The sequence below is a fragment of the Theropithecus gelada genome, chromosome 2 (genome assembly GCF_003255815.1).
Source record: "Theropithecus gelada isolate Dixy chromosome 2, Tgel_1.0, whole genome shotgun sequence".
Classification (NCBI taxonomy): domain Eukaryota; kingdom Metazoa; phylum Chordata; class Mammalia; order Primates; family Cercopithecidae; genus Theropithecus; species Theropithecus gelada.
Window position 1 is genome coordinate 90,373,026 of NC_037669.1, and position 17,644 is coordinate 90,390,669.

Sequence of the window (17,644 nt, forward strand, 5' to 3'; positions counted from 1 at the left end):
CATATGACTTTCAAACAACACACCTTAAACAATCAATAGGTCGAAGAAGAAATCACAAGGGAAATTAACACTTTGAGATGAATGAAAATGAAAACACAATACACCAAAATTTATGGGATGCTGTAAAAGGGAAATTTATAACTGTAAAAACCTGTATTTTAAAAAAAGATCTCGCTGGGTGCAGTGGTTCATGCCTGTAATCCTAGTACTTTGGGAGGCCAAGGTGAGAGGATCAGTTGAGCCCAGGAGTTTGAGACCAGCCTGGGCAACATGGTGAAACCCCAACTCTACTAAAAGTACTAAAATTAGCTGGGTGTGGTGGCACGGGCCTGTGGTCCCAGGTCCCAGGTCCCAGCTACTCAAGAGGCTGGGATGGGAAGGTTGCTTGAACCCAGGAGGTTGAGGCTGCAGTAAGCTGTGATCGTGCCACTGCACTCCAGCCTGAGAGACAGAGCGAGACCCTGTCTCAAAAAAAAAAAAAAATTATAAGAGGATATGGTGAACAATTCTATGCCAACAAATTATATAACATAGTCGAAATGGATAAATTCCTAGAAACACAAAAACTAAAAAAACTGTCTCAAAGAAGAAATAGAATACCTGAATAGACCTATAACTAGTAAGGGTATTGAATCAGTCATACAAAATCTCAGCCGGGCACAGTGGCTCATGGCTGTAATCCCAGCATTTTAGGAAGCTGAGGCAGGCAGATCACTTGAGTTCAGGAGTTCGAGACCAGCCTGGCCAACATGGTAAAACCCCCCTCTTTACTAAAAATAGAAAAATATTAACCAGGCGTGGTGGCGCATGCCTATAATCCCAGCTACTTGGGAGGCTGAGGCAGGAGAATCACTTGAACTGGGGAGGTGGAAGTTTCAGTGAGCCAAGATTGCACCACTATACTCCAGCCTGGGCAACAGACCGAGACTCTGTCTCAAAAAAAAATAATAATAATAATCTCGGCTGAGCATGGTGACTCACGCCTATAATCCCAGCACTTTGGGAGGCCAAGATGGGAGGATCACTTGCTTTCAAGAATTTGAGGCCAGCCTGGACAACATGGTAAGACCCCGTCTCTACACAATTTTAAAAAATTAGCTGGGCATGGTGGTGCACGCCTGTGGTCTCAGCTACTTGGTAGGCTGAAGTGGGAGAATTCTTTGAGCCTAGGAGTCTGCAGTGAGCCATGTTTGCACCATTGCACTCCAACTTGGGAGACAGTGTGAGACCGTCTCAAAAAAAAAAAAAAAAAGAAAACTTTATTTGGCTTACAGATGTCTGGGCTGTACAAGAAGTGTGGCAGCAGCATCTGCTTCTGGTGAAGACGTTAGGCTGCTTGTACTCAGCAGAAGACAACATGGAGCTGGCATGTGCAGAGACCACACGGTAAGAGAAGAAGCCAATGGGGGATGCAATGTGGGGATACAATGGGGGGATGGGGAGAGACACACTTTTTTTTTTTTTTGAGATGGAGTTCTCGCTCTGTCGCCCAGGTTGGAGTGCAGTGGCGCCATCTCGGCTCACCACAAGCTCCGCCTCCCAGGTTCACGCCATTCTCCTGCCTCAGCCTCCCAAGTAGCTGGGACTACAGGGGCCCGCCACCACGCCTGGCTAATTTTTTATATTTTTAGTAGAGATGGGTTTTCACCATGTTAGCCAGGATGGTCTTGATCTCCTGACCTCATGATCTGCCTGCCTCAGCCTCCCAAAGTGCTGGGATTACAGGCGTGAGCCACCATGCCTGTCCCCCACCTTTTTTTTTTGAGACAAGGGCTGTCACCTAGGCTGGAGTGCACTGGCGTGGTCATGGCTTATTGCACCTTTCACCTCTTGGGCTCAAGAGACCCTCCTGCCTCAGCCTCCTCCGTAGCTGGGACTAAGGAAGCACACCACCATGCCTAGCTAATTTTTTTTTTTTTGAGATGGAGTCTCACTCTGTTGCCCAGGCTGTAGTGCAGTGGTACAATCTCAGCTCACTGCAACCTCTGCCTCCTGGGTTCAAGCAATTCTCTTGCCTCAGCCTCCTGAGTAGCTGGGATTACAGATGCCCGCCACCACGCCCAGCTAATTTTTGTATTTTTGGTAGATACGGGGTTTCGCCATGTTGGCCAGGCTGGTCTCGAACTCCTAACCTAAGGCCGCCCACCACGGCCTCCCAAAGTGCTGGAATTACAGGCATGAGCCACCATGCCTGGCCCATGCCCAGCTAATTTAAAACAATTTTTGGGCCGGGCGCGGTGGCTCAAGCCTGTAATCCCAGCACTTTGGGAGGCCGAGACGGGCGGATCACGAGGTCAGGAGATCGAGACCATCCTGGTGAACACACTGAAACCCCGTCTCTACTAAAAAATACAAAAAAACTAGCCGGGCGAGGTGGCGGGCGCCTGTAGTCCCAGCTACTCGGGAGGCTGAGGCAGGAGAATGGCGTAAACCCAGGAGGCGGAGCTTGCAGTGAGCTGAGATCCGGCCACTGCACTCCAGCCTGGGCGACAGAGCCAGACTCCATCTCAAAAAAAAAATAAAAATAAAAATAAAAATAAAAAACAATTTTTGGCTGGGCATGGTGGTTCATACCAGTAATTCCAACACTTTGGGAGGCTAAGGCAGGCAGATTATTTGAGCTCAGGAGTCGGAGACCATCTTGGGCAATGTGGCGAAATCCTGTCTCCACAAAAAATACAAAAATTAGCTGGGCATGGTAGCACTGTGCCTGTAGTCCCAGCTACTCCAGAGGCTGAAGTGGGAGGATGGTTTGAGCCTGGGAGGCAGAGGTTGCAGTGAGCCAAAATGGCGTCACTGCACTCCAGCCTGGGCAATACAGCCAGACCCTGTCTCAAAAAAAAAAAAAGATCTAAAAATAGATAGTGGTGATAGTTACACAGCATTGTGAATGTACTTAAATGTCACTGAATTACACACTTAAATGTTTAAATGGTAAATTCTATCTTATGTATATTTTACCACAATTTAAAATTTTTATCTCTTTCTATTTTAATGAGAGTTTTAAAAAGCAGGAATGGATACTGAATTTCCTTAAATACTCTTTGGAGTCTATTAAAGATAGCATTTTACTTCAAAATCCAGCCCTGGTTTCTGTACCTAGTACTTCTGTCACACCCAGTAAATGTTATTGAATGTAAACAAACAAAAGACCATAAAGACATACCTCTTCACATTCACTAGGATTGGTGTAATTTTTTTTTTTTTTTTAAGACGGAGTCTTGCTCTGTTGCCCAAGCTGCAGTGCAGTGGCCGGATCTCGGCTCACTGCAAGCTCCGCCTCCCGGGTTCACACCATTCTCCTGCCTCAGCCTCCCGAGTAGCTGGGACTACAGGCGCCTGCCACCACACCCGGCTAATTTTTTTGTATTTTTAGTAGAGACGGGGTTTCACCATGTTAGCCAGGATGGTCTCGATCTCCTGACCTCATGATCCGCCTGTCTTGGCCTCCCAAAGTGCTGGGATTATAATTTTTTTTTTAAAAGGAAAGAAAAATAACCAGTATTGGCAACAGTGTGGATATATAGAAATTTTTGTACGTTGCTGGTAGGAATATAAAACGGGGAAAACAGTTTGGTGGTTCCTCAAAAAGTTCAACACAAACCCAGGCGCAGTGGCTCATGCCTGTAATCCTTTGCGAGGCTGAGGTGGGAGAATTGCTTGATACCAGGAGTCTGAGACCAGCCTGGGCGATATGGTGAGACCTCATCTCTACAAAAAATTAGCTAGGCATAGTGGTGCATGCCTGTAGTGCCAGCTACCTGGGAGGCTGAGACAGAAGGATCATTTAAGTCTGGGAGGGAATTTGAAGCTGCAGTGAGCCCAGATTGAGCCACTGCACTCCAGCCTGGGTGACAGAGTGATATCCTGTCTCAAAATAAACACACAAACAAACAAACACAAAATTACCATATGACCCAGCAACTCTAATCCTATGTATATGCCCAAAAAAACTGCAAACAGCCCGGGCACCATGGCTCACACCTGTAATCCCAGCACTTTAGGAGGCCGAGGCACTTGACCCCAGGATTTTGAGACCAGCCTGGGCAACATAGTACTTGTTCAAGAATCAGGCTGGGCACGGTGGCTCACACCTGTAATCCCAGCACTTTGGGAAGGCGAGGTAGGAGGATCGCTTGAGGCCAGGCATTCATCGAGACCAGCCTGGGCAAGATAGCAATACCCACCCCCAATCTCTACAAAAACAAGTAATTAATTAAGAAATTAGCCAAAGTCAGGTGCGGTGGCTCACACCTGTAGTCCCAGCACTTTGGGAGGCTGAGGTGGGCAGATTGCTTAAGTCCAGAGATTCGAGACCAGCCTAGGCAACATGGCAAAACCCCGTCTCTACTAAAAATAAAAAAAGAAAATTTGCACTTTGGGAGGCCAAGGCGGGTGGATCACCTGAGGTCAGGAGTTCAAGACCAGCCTGGCTAACATGGTGAAACCCCATCTCTACAAAAATACAAAAGTTAGCCAGGCATGATGGCAGGTGCCTGTAATCCCAGCTACTCGGGAGGCTGGGTCGGAAGAATCACTTGAATCCAGGAGGCGGAGGTTGCAGTGAACCAAGATCGTGCCATTGCGTTCCAGTCTGGGTGACAGAGCGAGACTCCGTCTCAAAAAAAAAAAAAAGAAAAATTAGCTGGATGTGGTGGTGCATGCCTGTGGTCCCAGCTACTCAGGAGGCTGTGGTGGGAGGATTGCTTGAGCCCAAGACACTGAGGCTGCAGTGAGCAATGATCACACCACTGCACTCCAGCCTGGGCAACCAGAGTAAGACCCTGTCTCAAAAACAAACAAACAAACAAACAAAAACCACTTTAACTGAGTGTGGTGGTGCACACCTCTAGTCCCAGCTACTTGGGAGGTTGAGGCAGCAGGATCACTTGAGCCCGGGAGATTGAGGCTGCAGTGAGCTGTGATTATGCCACTGCAGTCCAGCCTGGGCAATAGAGTGAGACTCTGTCTCCAAAAATAAATAAATAAATAAAAAAGGACATAGCAACACTATTCACAAATCCAAAAGTTAGAAATAACCCAGATGAGGCTGGGCGCGGTGGCTCAAGCCTGTAATCCCAGCACTTTGGGAGGCCGAGACGGGCGGATCACGAGGTCAGGAGATCGAGACCATCCTGGCTAACACGGTGAAACCCCGTCTCTACTAAAAAATACAAAAAACTAGCCGGGCGAGGTGGCGGGCGCCTGTAGTCCCGGCTACTCGGGAGGCTGAGGCAGGAGAATGGTGGGAACCCGGGAGGCAGAGCTTGTAGTGAGCTGAGATCTGGCCACTGCACTCCAGCCTGGGCGACAGAGCGAGACTCCGTCTCAAAAAAAAAAAAAAAAGAAAAAAAAAAAAAAAAAAAAAAAGAAATAACCCAGATGTCCATCAAAAGATGAATAGATAAACAAATTGTGGTATGATACATATAATGGACTGTTATTCAGCCATTAAAAGGAACAAAATATTGATACAGGCTATAAACTCTGTGAACCTTGAAAACATTCTAAGTGAAAGAAAATAGACATAAGAGGTTACATTTCGCAATTCTTTTTTTTTTTTTTTTGAGACTGCATCTTACTCTGTTGCCTAGGCTGGAGTACAGTGGCTTGATCTCAGCTCACTGCAACCTCCATCTCCCAAATTCAAGCAATTCTCCTGCCTCAGCCTCCCGAGTAGCTGGGATTACATGTAGGCACGTGCCACCATGCCTGGCTAATTTTTGTACTTTTAGTAGAGATGGGGTTTCACCACGTTGGCCAGGCTGGTCTCGAACTCCAGACCTCAGGTGGTCCACCCGCCTTGGCCTCCCAAAGTGTTGGGATTACAGGCGTGAGCCACCACGCCCAGCCACATATATGGTAATTATTGAATGTGTTTGGTATGTTCGTTGTGGGTGATGAAAAATTGTGGAACTAGATAGACGTGATGGTTGAACAACACTGTGGATGCACTAAATGCCACTGAATTGTACGCTTTAAAATGGTTAATTTTATGTTACATGAATTTCACCTAAATTAACAACAACAACGAAAAAGAACTTAAGACAGCACTTGGTTTGGCTATTATGAAGTTTCGTGAGAAACAGTGGTCCATCTCCCAGAGAACTGGCCCCAGGTTCCTAAGAAGGCAAAAGGGGCCGGGCGCGGTGGCTCAAGCCTGTAATCCCAGCACTTGGGGAGGCCGAGACGGGCGGATCACTAGGTCAGGAGATCGAGACCATCCTGGCTAACACGGTGAAACGCTGTCTCTACTAAAAAATACAGAAAACTAGCCGGGCGAGGTGGCGGGCGCCTATGGCCGCAGCTACTGGGGAGACTGAGGCAGGAGAATGGCATGAACCCGGGAATTGGAGCTTGCAGTGAGCTGAGATCCTGCCACTGCACTCCAGCCTGGGCAACAGAGTGAGGCTCCGTCTCAAAAAAAAAAAAAAAAAAAAGAAGGCAAAAGGACACACCTGTGAAGGGTACACAGGCCCTCTCTGCACTATTTTTTGTGCAACTTCTTGCAAGTCTATAATTATTTCAAAATAAAAGTCTAAAAGGAAAATAAGAACATGTATGAATGTGGCTGCCCCATGCCTCCCACCCTCAGGTCTGACACTCAGAGACTGATCACCTCTTGGAGTCCTGGAACTCATCCCAGGTTTTAGACCCTGATTGGCCTGTCTGGGGCCGGAGTCTGGAGGCAGGATCAGGAGCCTGCTCAGAGTGTAGTTTCACTTTCACTTTTCTTTTCTCCAGAGGAGCCAGGAAGAGAGCTGTGACCAGCAGCGTCCCTTATTCCCTTGGCCTTGGTTCTTGTTTGCACTAGCTACAGCAGGGCACTGGCCCCTACTGTCACCGGCTCCTAAACAAAGACCCTATCTCTGAGCGCTGCAGCCTACTGTTTGGCCCCAGGTTTGAGGATGGATGCCCTAGATGCTTCGAAGCTGCTGGATGAGGAGCTGTATTCAAGACAGCTGTGAGGCCCGAGGTGAGGGGTGGAGAATGGGGGATGGTCTTCAGACCTTGATCTGCAACTGCTTGCCTCCTGCTTCCCATCCACAGGTATGTGCTGGGCTCACCTGCCATGCAGAGGATTCAGGGAGCCAGGGTCCTGGTGTCAGGCCTGCAGGGCCTGGGGGCTGAGGTGGCCAAGAACTTGGTCCTGATGGGTGTGGGCAGCCTTACTCTGCATGATCCTCACCCCACCTGCTGGTCCGACCTGGCTGCCCAGGTAAGTGTCCTGGGGGGCTATGGGCTGCCAGACCAAGGTGGGGGCATGGCCCAAGAGGACTCCTGTCTTTGCTCAGGCTGCACTGGCTCTCTCCCTAGTTTCTCCTCTCAGAGCAGGACTTGGAAAGGAGCAGAGCTGAGGCCTCTCAAGAGCTCTTGGCTCAGCTCAACAGAGCTGTCCAGGTCGTTGTGCACACGGGTGACATCACTGAGGACCTGCTGTTGGACTTCCAGGTCAGCTCAGGCCTGCAGCCCTCAAGAGCAGGAAGGGCTGGGCAGTGGTTTTAGCCCTGCTGATCACAGTGTCCACCCAGGTGGTGGTGCTGACTGCTGCAAAGCTGGAGGAGCAGCTGAAGGTGGGTACCTTGTGCCATAAGCATGGAGTTTGCTTTCTGGCGGCTGACACCCGAGGCCTTGTGGGGTGAGTAAGACTGCCTGCCCGGCCTACCGTATTATAGCCAGCAACTGGCCTCATGCTGTCCTCAGCTCCAGGCTTGCTCCAGTGCCCCTCCAACCAGCCTCAGGTCTATACCAGCATGCCTTTCTGATTCTGGTCCCCAGTCCTGCCCTCTGGTTCCTCCAACCTAACCTCCAGACCTGCTCCAGTAACCCTCTCAAATTCTAGTTCCCAAGCCTCTCCTTGCATTCCTCTCCCAATTCTGGCCCTCTGGCCCTGCCCTAGTATCCCCTATCCTTAAGTACAACCTGTAAGCTGCCTCAGTGACCCCTACCACCCCATCTCAGGCAGTTGTTCTGTGACTTTGGTGAGGACTTCACTGTGCAGGACCCCACAGAGGCAGAACCCCTGACAGCTGCCATCCAGCACATCTCCCAGGTGGGTGCTGAGCTGTAGACATTCACTTGCTGACCAAGGAGAGGCTGCCAGGGCCTGTGGAAGGCAGGTCCAGGCACCCCTGAGCCAAGCCTCCTCCTACTCAGGGCTCCCCTGGAATTCTCACTCTGAGGAAAGGGGCCAATACCCACTACTTCCGTGACGGAGACTTGGTGACTTTCTCAGGAATTGAGGGAATGGTTGAGCTCAACGACTGTGATCCCCGGTCTATCCATGTGCGGGGTAAGCCAATCCCATTCCAACTCCAGGCGCAGCACCCAAGCCTCCACTGGGAGTGAGCACAGCCTGGCCCTTGGAATGGGTTTTTCTCCCTCCATCTTCTATAGGGTGCAGCAAGGTCTGGGACACAGATGCAAGATAGGATGGGGTGTGGGAACTACTCAGGCTCAAGGATCATACTGACTAGACTGGACCTCCCTCAGAGGATGGGTCCCTGGAGATTGGAGACACAACAACTTTCTCTCGGTACTTGCGTGGTGGGGCTATCACTGAAGTCAAGAGACCCAAGACTGTGAGACATGTGAGTGCAAGTGCATCTGAGGTAGGGGAGCTTGGTTGCCTTGAGGGGCCCGTAGCATTCTGGACTAGACCCTAAGCCAGGTGCCCTTGCAGAAGTCCCTGGACACAGCCCTGCTCCAGCCCCATGTGGTGGCCCAGAGCTCCCAGGAAGTTCACCGTGCCCACTGCCTGCATCAGGCCTTCTGTGCACTGCACAAGTTCCAGCATCTCCATGGCCGGCCACCCCAGCCCTGGGATCCTGTGAGTGGCCCTGTTGCTCCCACCCCCAGCCTCTGTCATTTATTGGGGTCCCATCTGCCAGAGGCAACAATGACCGTTCACAAATCCAAGTTTGATCTGCCAACACTGCAGCCTTTAGAGTAGAGGCTGGTTCCATGGAAGTGCCAGGCACACATCCTGGGGACCCCTGCTACACCCTGATGCCTCAGATCTGTGTTGGAAGCTGCACTTAGATTAGTGAAGCCTCTTGGGCTGCTGTCTGGTACTGGACATCCTCTGGTGGTGCTGCACAGGCTGGCAGCAGGGCCAGGCCTTCCCACCCAGGCTTCTGCTTCCTCTTCTGTGGAACAGGGTGGATGGAGGGTGGCTGGAAGGATTTGAGTCAGGAGTGGAGCTCAGGCTGGGGCTACTGTGCCACAGAGTCCTACCAACAGGTTGATGCAGAGACCGTGGTGGGCCTGGCCCAGGACCTGGAACCACTGAAGTGGACAGAGGAAGAGCCACTGGAACAGCCACTGGATGAGGCCCTAGTGCGGACAGTTGCCCTAAGCAGTGGAGGTGTCTTGAGCCCTATGGTGGCCATGCTGGGTGCAGTAGCTGCCCAGGAAGTGCTGAAGGTAGGCACAGGCATAGGTGTGGGGGGTACTGGGAAGATGTGGAGATCGGTGTGTGTGTCAGAGGGCACCCAGCACCAGATAGCAGCCCTGGAGGCTTCACCAACCTGGGTGTAGCCTCCAGCCAGGATCTGAAGGGGTCAGGAGGTGGCAGCAGTGCCCAGCCTGAAGTGCTGCCCCTAGGCAATCTCCAGGAAGTTCATGCCTCTGGACCAGTGGCTTTACTTTGATGCCCTCGATTGTCTTCCGGAAGATGGGGAGCTCCTTCCCAGTCCTGAGGACTGCGCCCCGGTGAGAGCCTGGGATAGGGGTACAAGCCTTGTCCAAAATCAGGACTACGGGAGAAACATAAGGAATGGCCTCCCGGTCCTGATTCAGAAAACTCATTGTAAGGAGATGCAGGCCAGTAGCCATCACTGACCCCTATCTCTGTTCCCTAGAGAGGCAGCCGCTATGATGGGCAAATTGCAGTGTTTGGGGCTGGTTTTCAGGAGAAACTGAGCCGCCAGCACTACCTCTTGGTGAGCTGTGGGGTGAGACTGGGAGTGCCTTTAGAAGAGCCAGCCCAGCCTCTCTGGCTAAGGCTGTTCCTGCCAACAGGTGGGTGCTGGTGCCATTGGTTGTGAGCTGCTCAAAGTCTTTGCCCTAGTGGGACTGGGGGCCAGGAACAGCGGGGGCTTTACTGTTGTCGACATGGACCACATAGAGCGCTCCAATCTCAGCCGTCAGTTCCTTTTCAGGTCCCAGGACATTGGTGTGAGTACTGATCCCTCCCCACACTCCTGCATCCCAGACCGTCCTCCCATACAGCTTCCTACCCAACATCTTCCTGCCGTCTTCCCAGAGACCCAAGGCAGAGGTGGCTGCAGCAGCTGCCCGGCGCCTGAACCCAGACTTACAGGTGATCCCGCTTACCTACCCACTGGATCCCACCACAGAGCACATCTATGGGGATAACTTTTTCTCCCATGTGGATGGTGTGGCTGCTGCCCTGGACAGTTTCCAGGCCCGTGAGTGCTTGACTTTGGAGATCAGTCCCTTGCCCACAGCTGTGCCAGCCCCACTTCTGACCCGCTGTTCCCTTGCCAGGGCGCTATGTAGCTGCTCGTTGCACCCACTATCTGAAGCCACTGCTGGAGGCAGGCACATTGGGCACCCGGGGCAGTGCTAAAGTATTCATGCCACATGTGACTGAGGCCTACAGAGCCCCTGCCTCAGCTGCAGCTTCTGAGGATGCCCCCTACCCTGTCTGTACCGTGCGGCACTTCCCTAGCACAGCCGAGCACACCTTGCAGGTAGGAAGCACCCTGGAGACTCCCACCCTACCCAGCTCAGCCCTCAGCTGCAGACCTATTCTCCACCTGACACCTCACTCTTCCTCCCTCCTCCACAGTGGGCCCGGGATGAGTTTGAGGGACTCTTCCGACTGTCTGCAGAGACCATCAACCACCACCAACAGTAAGGCCACCAACAGAGGCAGATAGGAGTCCAGGGCTCCAAGTACGAGTCTGCAGGACTCAGTCTCACACTTCTTCCTCTCTCTGCAGGGCACACACTTCCCTGGCAGACATGGATGGGCCACAGACACTCACTTTACTGAAGCCGGTGCTTGGGGTCCTGAGAGTGCGTCCACAGAACTGGCAAGACTGTGTGGCGTGGGCTCTTGGCCACTGGAAACTCTGCTTCCATTATGGCATCAAACAGCTGCTGAGGCACTTCCCACCTAATAAAGTGTGTGGCTAGGGGTTGGGATGCTGGGGGCTCAGAGGGACCAGACTGAGCCCAGCACTTCTACTTACCTACCTAGGTGCTTGAGGATGGAACTCCCTTCTGGTCGGGTCCCAAACAGTGTCCCCAGCCCTTGGAGTTTGACACCAACCAAGTGAGTGGGATTCCCTAGGGAGCTCCAAGATAGAGATGTGGCCCCTCAGAGCAGAGGTTGGCATTTCTGCATTCTGCAGAGATGCGCAGATGCCCAGAGACAGCCATGCTTGTGCACATATGGGTGTCTACATGTGAGGCAAAGGCAGGCACTCAAACAGATCCACAAATGGAGAGTGACCCCTACCCCGTGCACCCATACATGCTCACTCACACCCATGCCTCTGCTCCTGTTCTTGGTCTGGCTACAGGACATGCACCTCCTCTACGTACTGGCAGCTGCCAACCTGTATGCCCAGATGCATGGGCTGCCTGGCTCACAGGACTCAACTGCACTCAGGGAGCTGCTGAAGCTGCTGCCACAGCCTGACCCCCAACAGATGGCCCCCATCTTTGCTAGTAATCTAGAGCTGGCTTCAGCTTCTGCTGAGTTTGGTGAGGCTCCTGGCCCTGGCCCCCCATGCTGTCTTTCAAAGGCCTGAACCTGAACTGTCCTCAGCCTGTGCTGCAGAAGGAAGATAGGCCCTAGGGGATCTACAGCCAATTCGCTACCTCTCAGGCCTCCTAACCTCACTCCTCCATAGCTTCAGGCTTATTCTCTGGTCCCTCAGTAGGTCTTCTCCCTGCTGCCTACACCACATCCCAGTTCTTGTGGCAGATTCTTGGCAAAATAAATAAGTAAATAAATCCATTGGCTCCTGGGGAGTGCCTAGCTATGGCCTGCAAGTGAGGACAGAGTCACAGAGGTCATGCACACAAATGGGTGAAGACTGGGGCTTCTAGAGGGGAGATTGTAGCATTAATTAAGGGGGCTTCTTGATTTGATCAGGGAATAGTGACAGGCTTGGCAAAGACCAAGAATAGGCACAGGGCTCCAGGAAGAGTGCAGGAGACAGGGGCTAAGGACTGCCTCAACATCCCCTCCCCTGACAGGCCCTGAGCAGCTGAAGGAACTGAACAAAGCCCTGGAATTCTGGACTGTGGGCCCTCCCCTGAAACCTCTGATGTTTGAGAAGGTGGGAGCCCAACTGGCAGTGAGGAGTGGGGCTGGGGAGTTTGTGGAGAAAAGTCAGGAGCTAATAAGGTAGTTTTGGAGCCCCTTGGCCTGAATTCTCCCAGCAAGGCCCTGGAAGCAGCTCACATTCCCTGAACCTCAGTCTGTCTGATCAAGAGGAGATGGGGGGCACCCCCCCACAGAACTGTGTGGAGACCTGTGCAGTGGCACACAGTGGGCCATGGTGAGGGGCACGGCTGCAGTGTTAACACTACTTTGACTTGGACCTTACAGGATGATGACAGCAACTTCCATGTGGACTTTGTGGCAGCGGCAGCTAGCCTGCGATGTCAGAACTATGGGATTCCACCCGTCAGCCGTGCCCAGGTAACCCTACCCCTTGAGGCTCGGGCCTGGAGGTGGGGGCCAAACCCTGGCCCTACGCCTTGGGCCCACACAAAATCTCTTGTCCTTGGCAGAGTAAGCGAATTGTGGGCCAGATTATCCCAGCCATTGCCACCACTACAGCAGCCGTGGCAGGCCTGTTGGGCCTAGAGCTGTATAAGGTGGTGGGTGGGCCACGGCCTCGTAGTGCCTTTCGCCACAGCTACCTACATCTGGCTGAAAACTACCTCATCCGCTATATGCCTTTTGCCCCAGCCATCCAGACGGTGAGCCCATGATACCCCACCCTTAGCCCCACTAGGCCTAGGTTTCCCCTGCACCTGCCCACACAGGCCCCAATCTAGCTGCCAGCTCTCACTGAGACTCAGACTGTGCAGGAGTCCTGAAGACTCCCTCCAGCCTTCTTCCTGCTATGAAGCCAGGCTGGGACCCGTCAGACACAGGAAGCAGCCGTCAGCCATCCCCACCCCCAACCCTCCAAAGCCCAGGATCTGGGGGAGCTGCAGCTTTAACTCATTAGTGGAGCCAGACATCCCCTACAGTCCCCTCCTTCCTTGGAGTACCCCTGAGGGGTAGGTGGTGGGGAGGGGACCAGGGCCTCAGCCCCAGAAAGAGTCTAGCTTCCCCCTGCATGGTAGAGGGGCCCTGGCCTACCTCCTGCAAGCTGAGTTAAAGGGTAATAGGCTTGCCACTAGAGGTGTGGCGTCTGCAGCCCTGTGTTTGTGTCACAGCTGTGAGTGCACCCGGGGTCTGGGTATCCCTGGAGTGTGGGTATGGAAGGAGCAAGTTTGCACATCTGTGTGTCAGATGGGAGTGCAGGGCTTCCATCTTCCTGTGTCCTCAATGTGGGTCTGCATGGAGATACATGTGGGCACACGTGTGTGTTCCTGGGCTTGTGGGGATTTGTGTTCTTGTGACTGCAGGGCTGTGAATGCCTCCAGCCATGTGCTCAGGCTCTGCAGCTGGCATTTCCTTGGGGCAAGGATGGGGGTAGAAGGAATGCCCTCATGAGGGGAGAGGGCAGAGGTCATGGGCCAGCACTGGGCTTCTGCTCAGCAGCCTGGGGTCCCTCCCTCTGGACATAGTACACAGAGCCCCTTTGTTAAGGCACCCTGCCTCTAACCAGCACACAGGCTGCCTTTGTCCACGGAGTGGAGCAGGGCAAGGAGAAGCCCCCATCTCACCTCTAGCCTAGTCTCAGCTTGACCCCAGTGTTTTCTTGGGGGCTGATAGGCACCCCCTGTCCTTGTCTCTAGATACCTGCTAGCTGCCCTTCTGTCCTTAGCTCTAGGTACCAGAACCCCAAGACTCTTGGAAGGAAAGAGGGGAAAGGAGGAGGAAGCCTGTATGCATTGTATCCCTGCTGGGGTCTCTGGGACAGTGGGGCCCTGGTGGTCACTGTGGCCTTTGCCCGTGTCCCAATGAGTAGCCCAAGGCACTGGCAATACATATAAGATTGGGGGACAGGATGTGCCCCTCAGCTCCCAGCCTTGTCTCTGAGGAACAAGCAGCTTTATCAGAGGCTGCAGGGGCCCTGCTGTGGGTTTCCTCAGGAAGCACCACCCCCTCATCCCCCACCCTCACGACTGGCCCATGTGATGGATCGCCTGTTTCCCTGTGCGGGCCCCATAGCCCCATTTCCTGTGCTGGCCCCAGCCTGGGCGGGGAGGGGGCTGAGACTCTGGGCCCAGATCCCACCTCCCCACCACCCTCCACCCCTTGGCTCCTGCTTCCTGCTAGTCCAGCTCTTCCCCTAGGAAAGGCTGCTGGTAACTGGGATGGGGGTTGGGGGTAGGTAAGAAGTCTCTCACTCCTCCTCTACCTCATTCCAGTTCCATCACCTGAAGTGGACCTGTTGGGACCGTCTGAAGGTACCAGCTGGGCAGCCTGAGAGGACCCTGGAGTTGCTGCTGGCTCATCTTCAGGTGTGCCCTGTCCCTACCCCAACGCCCAGGCTCAGCCCAGCCCGGCCCAGCTGGTGTCTGACCTTTCTCCCTCTAGGAGCAGCACGGGTTGAGGGTGAGGATGCTGCTGCACGGCCCAGCCCTGCTCTATTCCGCCGGATGGTCGCCTGAAAAGCAGGCCCAGCGCCTGCCCCTCAGGTGAGCCCACCCGGGGCTTTAGACAGGCCCCACCAGTCCCTGGAGGCTGGGGCTAGGGGCCACACAGTCTTCTGTCTTCCCAGCCCCATTCTGGGCTCCTCACATCTTCCCAAGCATTCTTTTGCCAAATGGAGCCAGCAAAAAAGGCTGGAGGTGGGGTGAGGGCCGAGAGCCTGAGGAGGAGTCTTCAGGAACTGCCTACTTGGCCAGCCCCATGGGCTCCCCACACGCTGCACAGCCCCCCTTTCACAGCCCACTCCCAAGGGACCCATAGCTTCCTGCCTCCTGCTTGCCTCACCAGCTGCTCCTAAAATAGTTTCAGATGTTTCCTGTCTTGAGTACCTCTTGCTCCTGGCTTGGGCTCCTGATGGCCTGCCAGCACCCTCTCTAGTCCATGCCAGGCTGCCCACCGCCTGCCACTGCTCACCTCTCCAATCTCCCCTAAACCCCACCCCCACTAGGGTGACAGAACTGGTTCAGCAGGTGACAGGCCAGGTACTTGCTCCTGGGCTGCGGGTGTTGGTGCTGGAGCTGAGCTGTGAGGGTGAAGAGGAAGACACTGCCTTTCCACCTCTGCACTATGAGCTGTGACAAGGCAGCCACCCCGTCACCTAGCTCAATGGAGCGCTGGATCCCAAGCACTGCATTGTAAGCCCACAGTAGGCACTCAATAAATGCTTGTTGAAGGAAGGCATAGTGGAGAGGATGGATGATAGAACACAGTGCACTAATGCACACAGGTGTGACATGGGCATGACAGGGACCTTCACACAGAGACAAAAAGCTCTTCAGATTTGTCTGCCTGGGCAGTGCCTCACAGGGCTGGGGCTGCCTCTTAGTGCCTCAGGGGTATGAAGCCAGGACAGTCTAGAAAAAAGGCTTTTATTGTCCCAGGCTGGAGGGCAGGGTCAGAGGTAGCTGACATCATTGCAGATGATGGGCTGGCGACTACGGCAGCTCATGAGGGCTGCGAAGCGTGAGACATCCGCAGGCATTTCAGGTTCTGGGCGAGGTGGGCATGACAGCCGCTTTCCTGCCATAGCTGTCCGCCGAGCCCTGGCCAGCCGGCGCCGAAGCTGCTCGGAGAGGCCAAGCAGGAACTGAGGGGGCCGAGCATGGGCACGGTGCCCACCTCCGTCACCTCCTTCACTCCCTGTCTCAGGCAGCTCCATCCAGTTGTGCACCAAGTCAGCAAAGCAATTGTCCCCCAGTACCAGGGGCTGGCGACTGCGACCCCTATTCAGTAGGGCTGCTGTCCAGTCCTCTGCTTCCAGTCCCTGCCAGTGCTCCAGGCAGGCGTCTGGGGTGGACTTGGGCCGTGGACGGTGGACAGGTGGTACACTGGCTACAGGGGCCCTGCCGGGCATGGGGAGGCCACTGACTGAGAGGCGCTGCCTACGAAGGGGCTGTGCTGAGGGTGCTGGGCGCTGGGGAACAGGTAGTTCTTCCTCTCGCCATGTGCTGCCTGACACCTCCGAGAAGCCAGAGTCCCAGTCCAGGGCATGCGCCCTGGGGCCTCCCAAGGCTGCACCCCTGTCTTCTGTCACCACTGCCTCTTCTTCCTCCTCCTCCACACAGCAGACTGAGTCTTCTTCCAAGGCACCTGAGGCCCTAAGCTGGTGGCGGGGCTGCACATCTGGGCCAGTTTGGGGGGTTGGCTGCAGGGGACCAGGCATCGGGGGTGAGCCTGTGTCCCGACCACACAACTGAGGGGAAGAGAGGGCAGAAGTCAGAGAGGTATCACTTGTCACCAGGTCAGCCCAGAGTACAGAGGGTCCAGGAGGGTTAGATAGGCCTGCCGGCCTGGGCAGCAGGGTGCTAGTGAGCACAGGGCAGGCATGGGGTGCTGGCACTCGAAGCTGGTGTGGTTCTCATTCACCGACCTGGTGGCAGTCCGGCAGGCTGCAGCACGCAGGGCTGGGCAAGTCGACACCCGCCACCAGGGCGGGCGGGCAGGCAGTGTTGTGGGCCTGAGCAGGGAAGTAGGTCCTGCCCAGGACTGGAGGGGGATTCAGCTCCCAAAGCCCAAAGCGTTTTTCACAGAAAGAGCGCTTGCTAGGTGAGGGGTAGAGAAGGGAGGCATAGGCCAGCCTGAAGTAGGGGGCGTTCACAGCAGTGCTAGCACCTCGTTAGTCCCTTGCCGCCCCATGCCCCACCCCCAAAGAAGTCCCCCTTCCACTCTCTCCTCCCGGCCAGCTGGATGCTGTTATCTGATGCTCAGCGCAGTTCCCAACCCTCCGAAACCCGACGCGGACCATCTGAGCCATATGAGCCGCGCCGCCCCCACCCCGCGCCGCCCCCATCCCGCCTCGGACGGGCACGCTGCAGCCACCCCGCACCCGTCTGCTGTTCCGGCCGGGCAGCAGCCTGGCACCCCGCACGCGTCCTCCCTAACCGCACCCGCTCCCGAGCCTCACCAGTTCCCAGCGGAGCTGGCTGAGGAAGCTGTCAAGCCGAGCGCTGTGCATGTCCGTGCCGGGGCCCCAACTGAGCCTACTGGCTCCTCTGGGAACCCCGGCGGAGCCGCGCGGAGAGGGCTGGGCGGGCCGGCCAGCGGCGCCCTCAGCCTCCGCCTGGCTGCGCTGCTCCTCGCTCTCCGTAGCTCCCGCCGCCGCCGCCCCGACATCTGGCAGCCGCGCCCCGCCCCGGCCCCACGGCCAAAGGGGGAGGGGCTAAAACCCGGCGTCCCTCCCGACTCCGCCGCCGTTCTTGTGGGGAAGGGCGGGGTCGTAGCTGGAAGCCGGACGGGGTCGGGCCCGGGATACCCAAGCCCCCAGATGGTTGAGTGGACCCTGCATTTGCTGCGTGACGCAGGACAGGTCGCCTCCGTGCGGGGGCC

General features: G+C 54.7%; 2 protein-coding genes across 2 annotated transcripts; one reads left to right on the plus strand and one right to left on the minus strand.

Moving 5' to 3' along the window:
* Nucleotides 1–6,728: 6,728 nt before the first annotated feature.
* On the plus strand, nucleotides 6,729–15,499 carry UBA7 (ubiquitin like modifier activating enzyme 7). The gene is made up of 24 exons (XM_025377893.1): nucleotides 6,729–6,964; nucleotides 7,051–7,219; nucleotides 7,318–7,452; nucleotides 7,533–7,639; nucleotides 7,963–8,053; nucleotides 8,158–8,293; nucleotides 8,494–8,591; nucleotides 8,684–8,830; nucleotides 9,244–9,426; nucleotides 9,607–9,714; nucleotides 9,864–9,944; nucleotides 10,024–10,179; nucleotides 10,268–10,433; nucleotides 10,513–10,718; nucleotides 10,817–10,881; nucleotides 10,971–11,154; nucleotides 11,231–11,305; nucleotides 11,556–11,739; nucleotides 12,238–12,320; nucleotides 12,593–12,685; nucleotides 12,778–12,969; nucleotides 14,536–14,628; nucleotides 14,705–14,805; nucleotides 15,267–15,499. Exons 1-24 carry the CDS (start codon nucleotides 6,909–6,911, stop codon nucleotides 15,394–15,396), a joined length of 3,039 nt encoding a protein of 1,012 aa, XP_025233678.1. The 5' UTR covers nucleotides 6,729–6,908; the 3' UTR covers nucleotides 15,397–15,499.
* A 171-nt stretch (nucleotides 15,500–15,670) lies between these two features.
* INKA1 (inka box actin regulator 1) lies at nucleotides 15,671–17,442 on the minus strand. Its single transcript, XM_025376746.1, has 2 exons — nucleotides 17,223–17,442; nucleotides 15,671–16,511 (listed from the first exon to the last, which is right to left on the minus strand). The coding sequence occupies exons 1-2, from the start codon at nucleotides 17,271–17,273 to the stop codon at nucleotides 15,714–15,716; spliced, it is 849 nt and encodes a 282-aa protein (XP_025232531.1). The 5' UTR covers nucleotides 17,274–17,442; the 3' UTR covers nucleotides 15,671–15,713.
* Between the last annotated feature and the right edge of the window lie 202 nt (nucleotides 17,443–17,644).

Excerpts from the sequence above, each read along its gene's own strand:
- INKA1 (XM_025376746.1), bottom strand. The coding sequence starts at position 17,273 with ATGCACAGCGCTCGGCTTGACAGCTTCCTCAGCCAGCTCCGCTGGGAA. Across the intron at positions 16,512-17,222 it reads GCCAGCTCCGCTGGGAACTG|TTGTGTGGTCGGGACACAGG; the intron begins GTGAGGCTCGGG and ends TCTTCCCCTCAG.
- UBA7 (XM_025377893.1), top strand. The coding sequence starts at position 6,909 with ATGGATGCCCTAGATGCTTCGAAGCTGCTGGATGAGGAGCTGTATTCA. Across the intron at positions 7,640-7,962 it reads GACACCCGAGGCCTTGTGGG|GCAGTTGTTCTGTGACTTTG; the intron begins GTGAGTAAGACT and ends ACCCCATCTCAG. Across the intron at positions 14,629-14,704 it reads TGCTGCTGGCTCATCTTCAG|GAGCAGCACGGGTTGAGGGT; the intron begins GTGTGCCCTGTC and ends TTCTCCCTCTAG.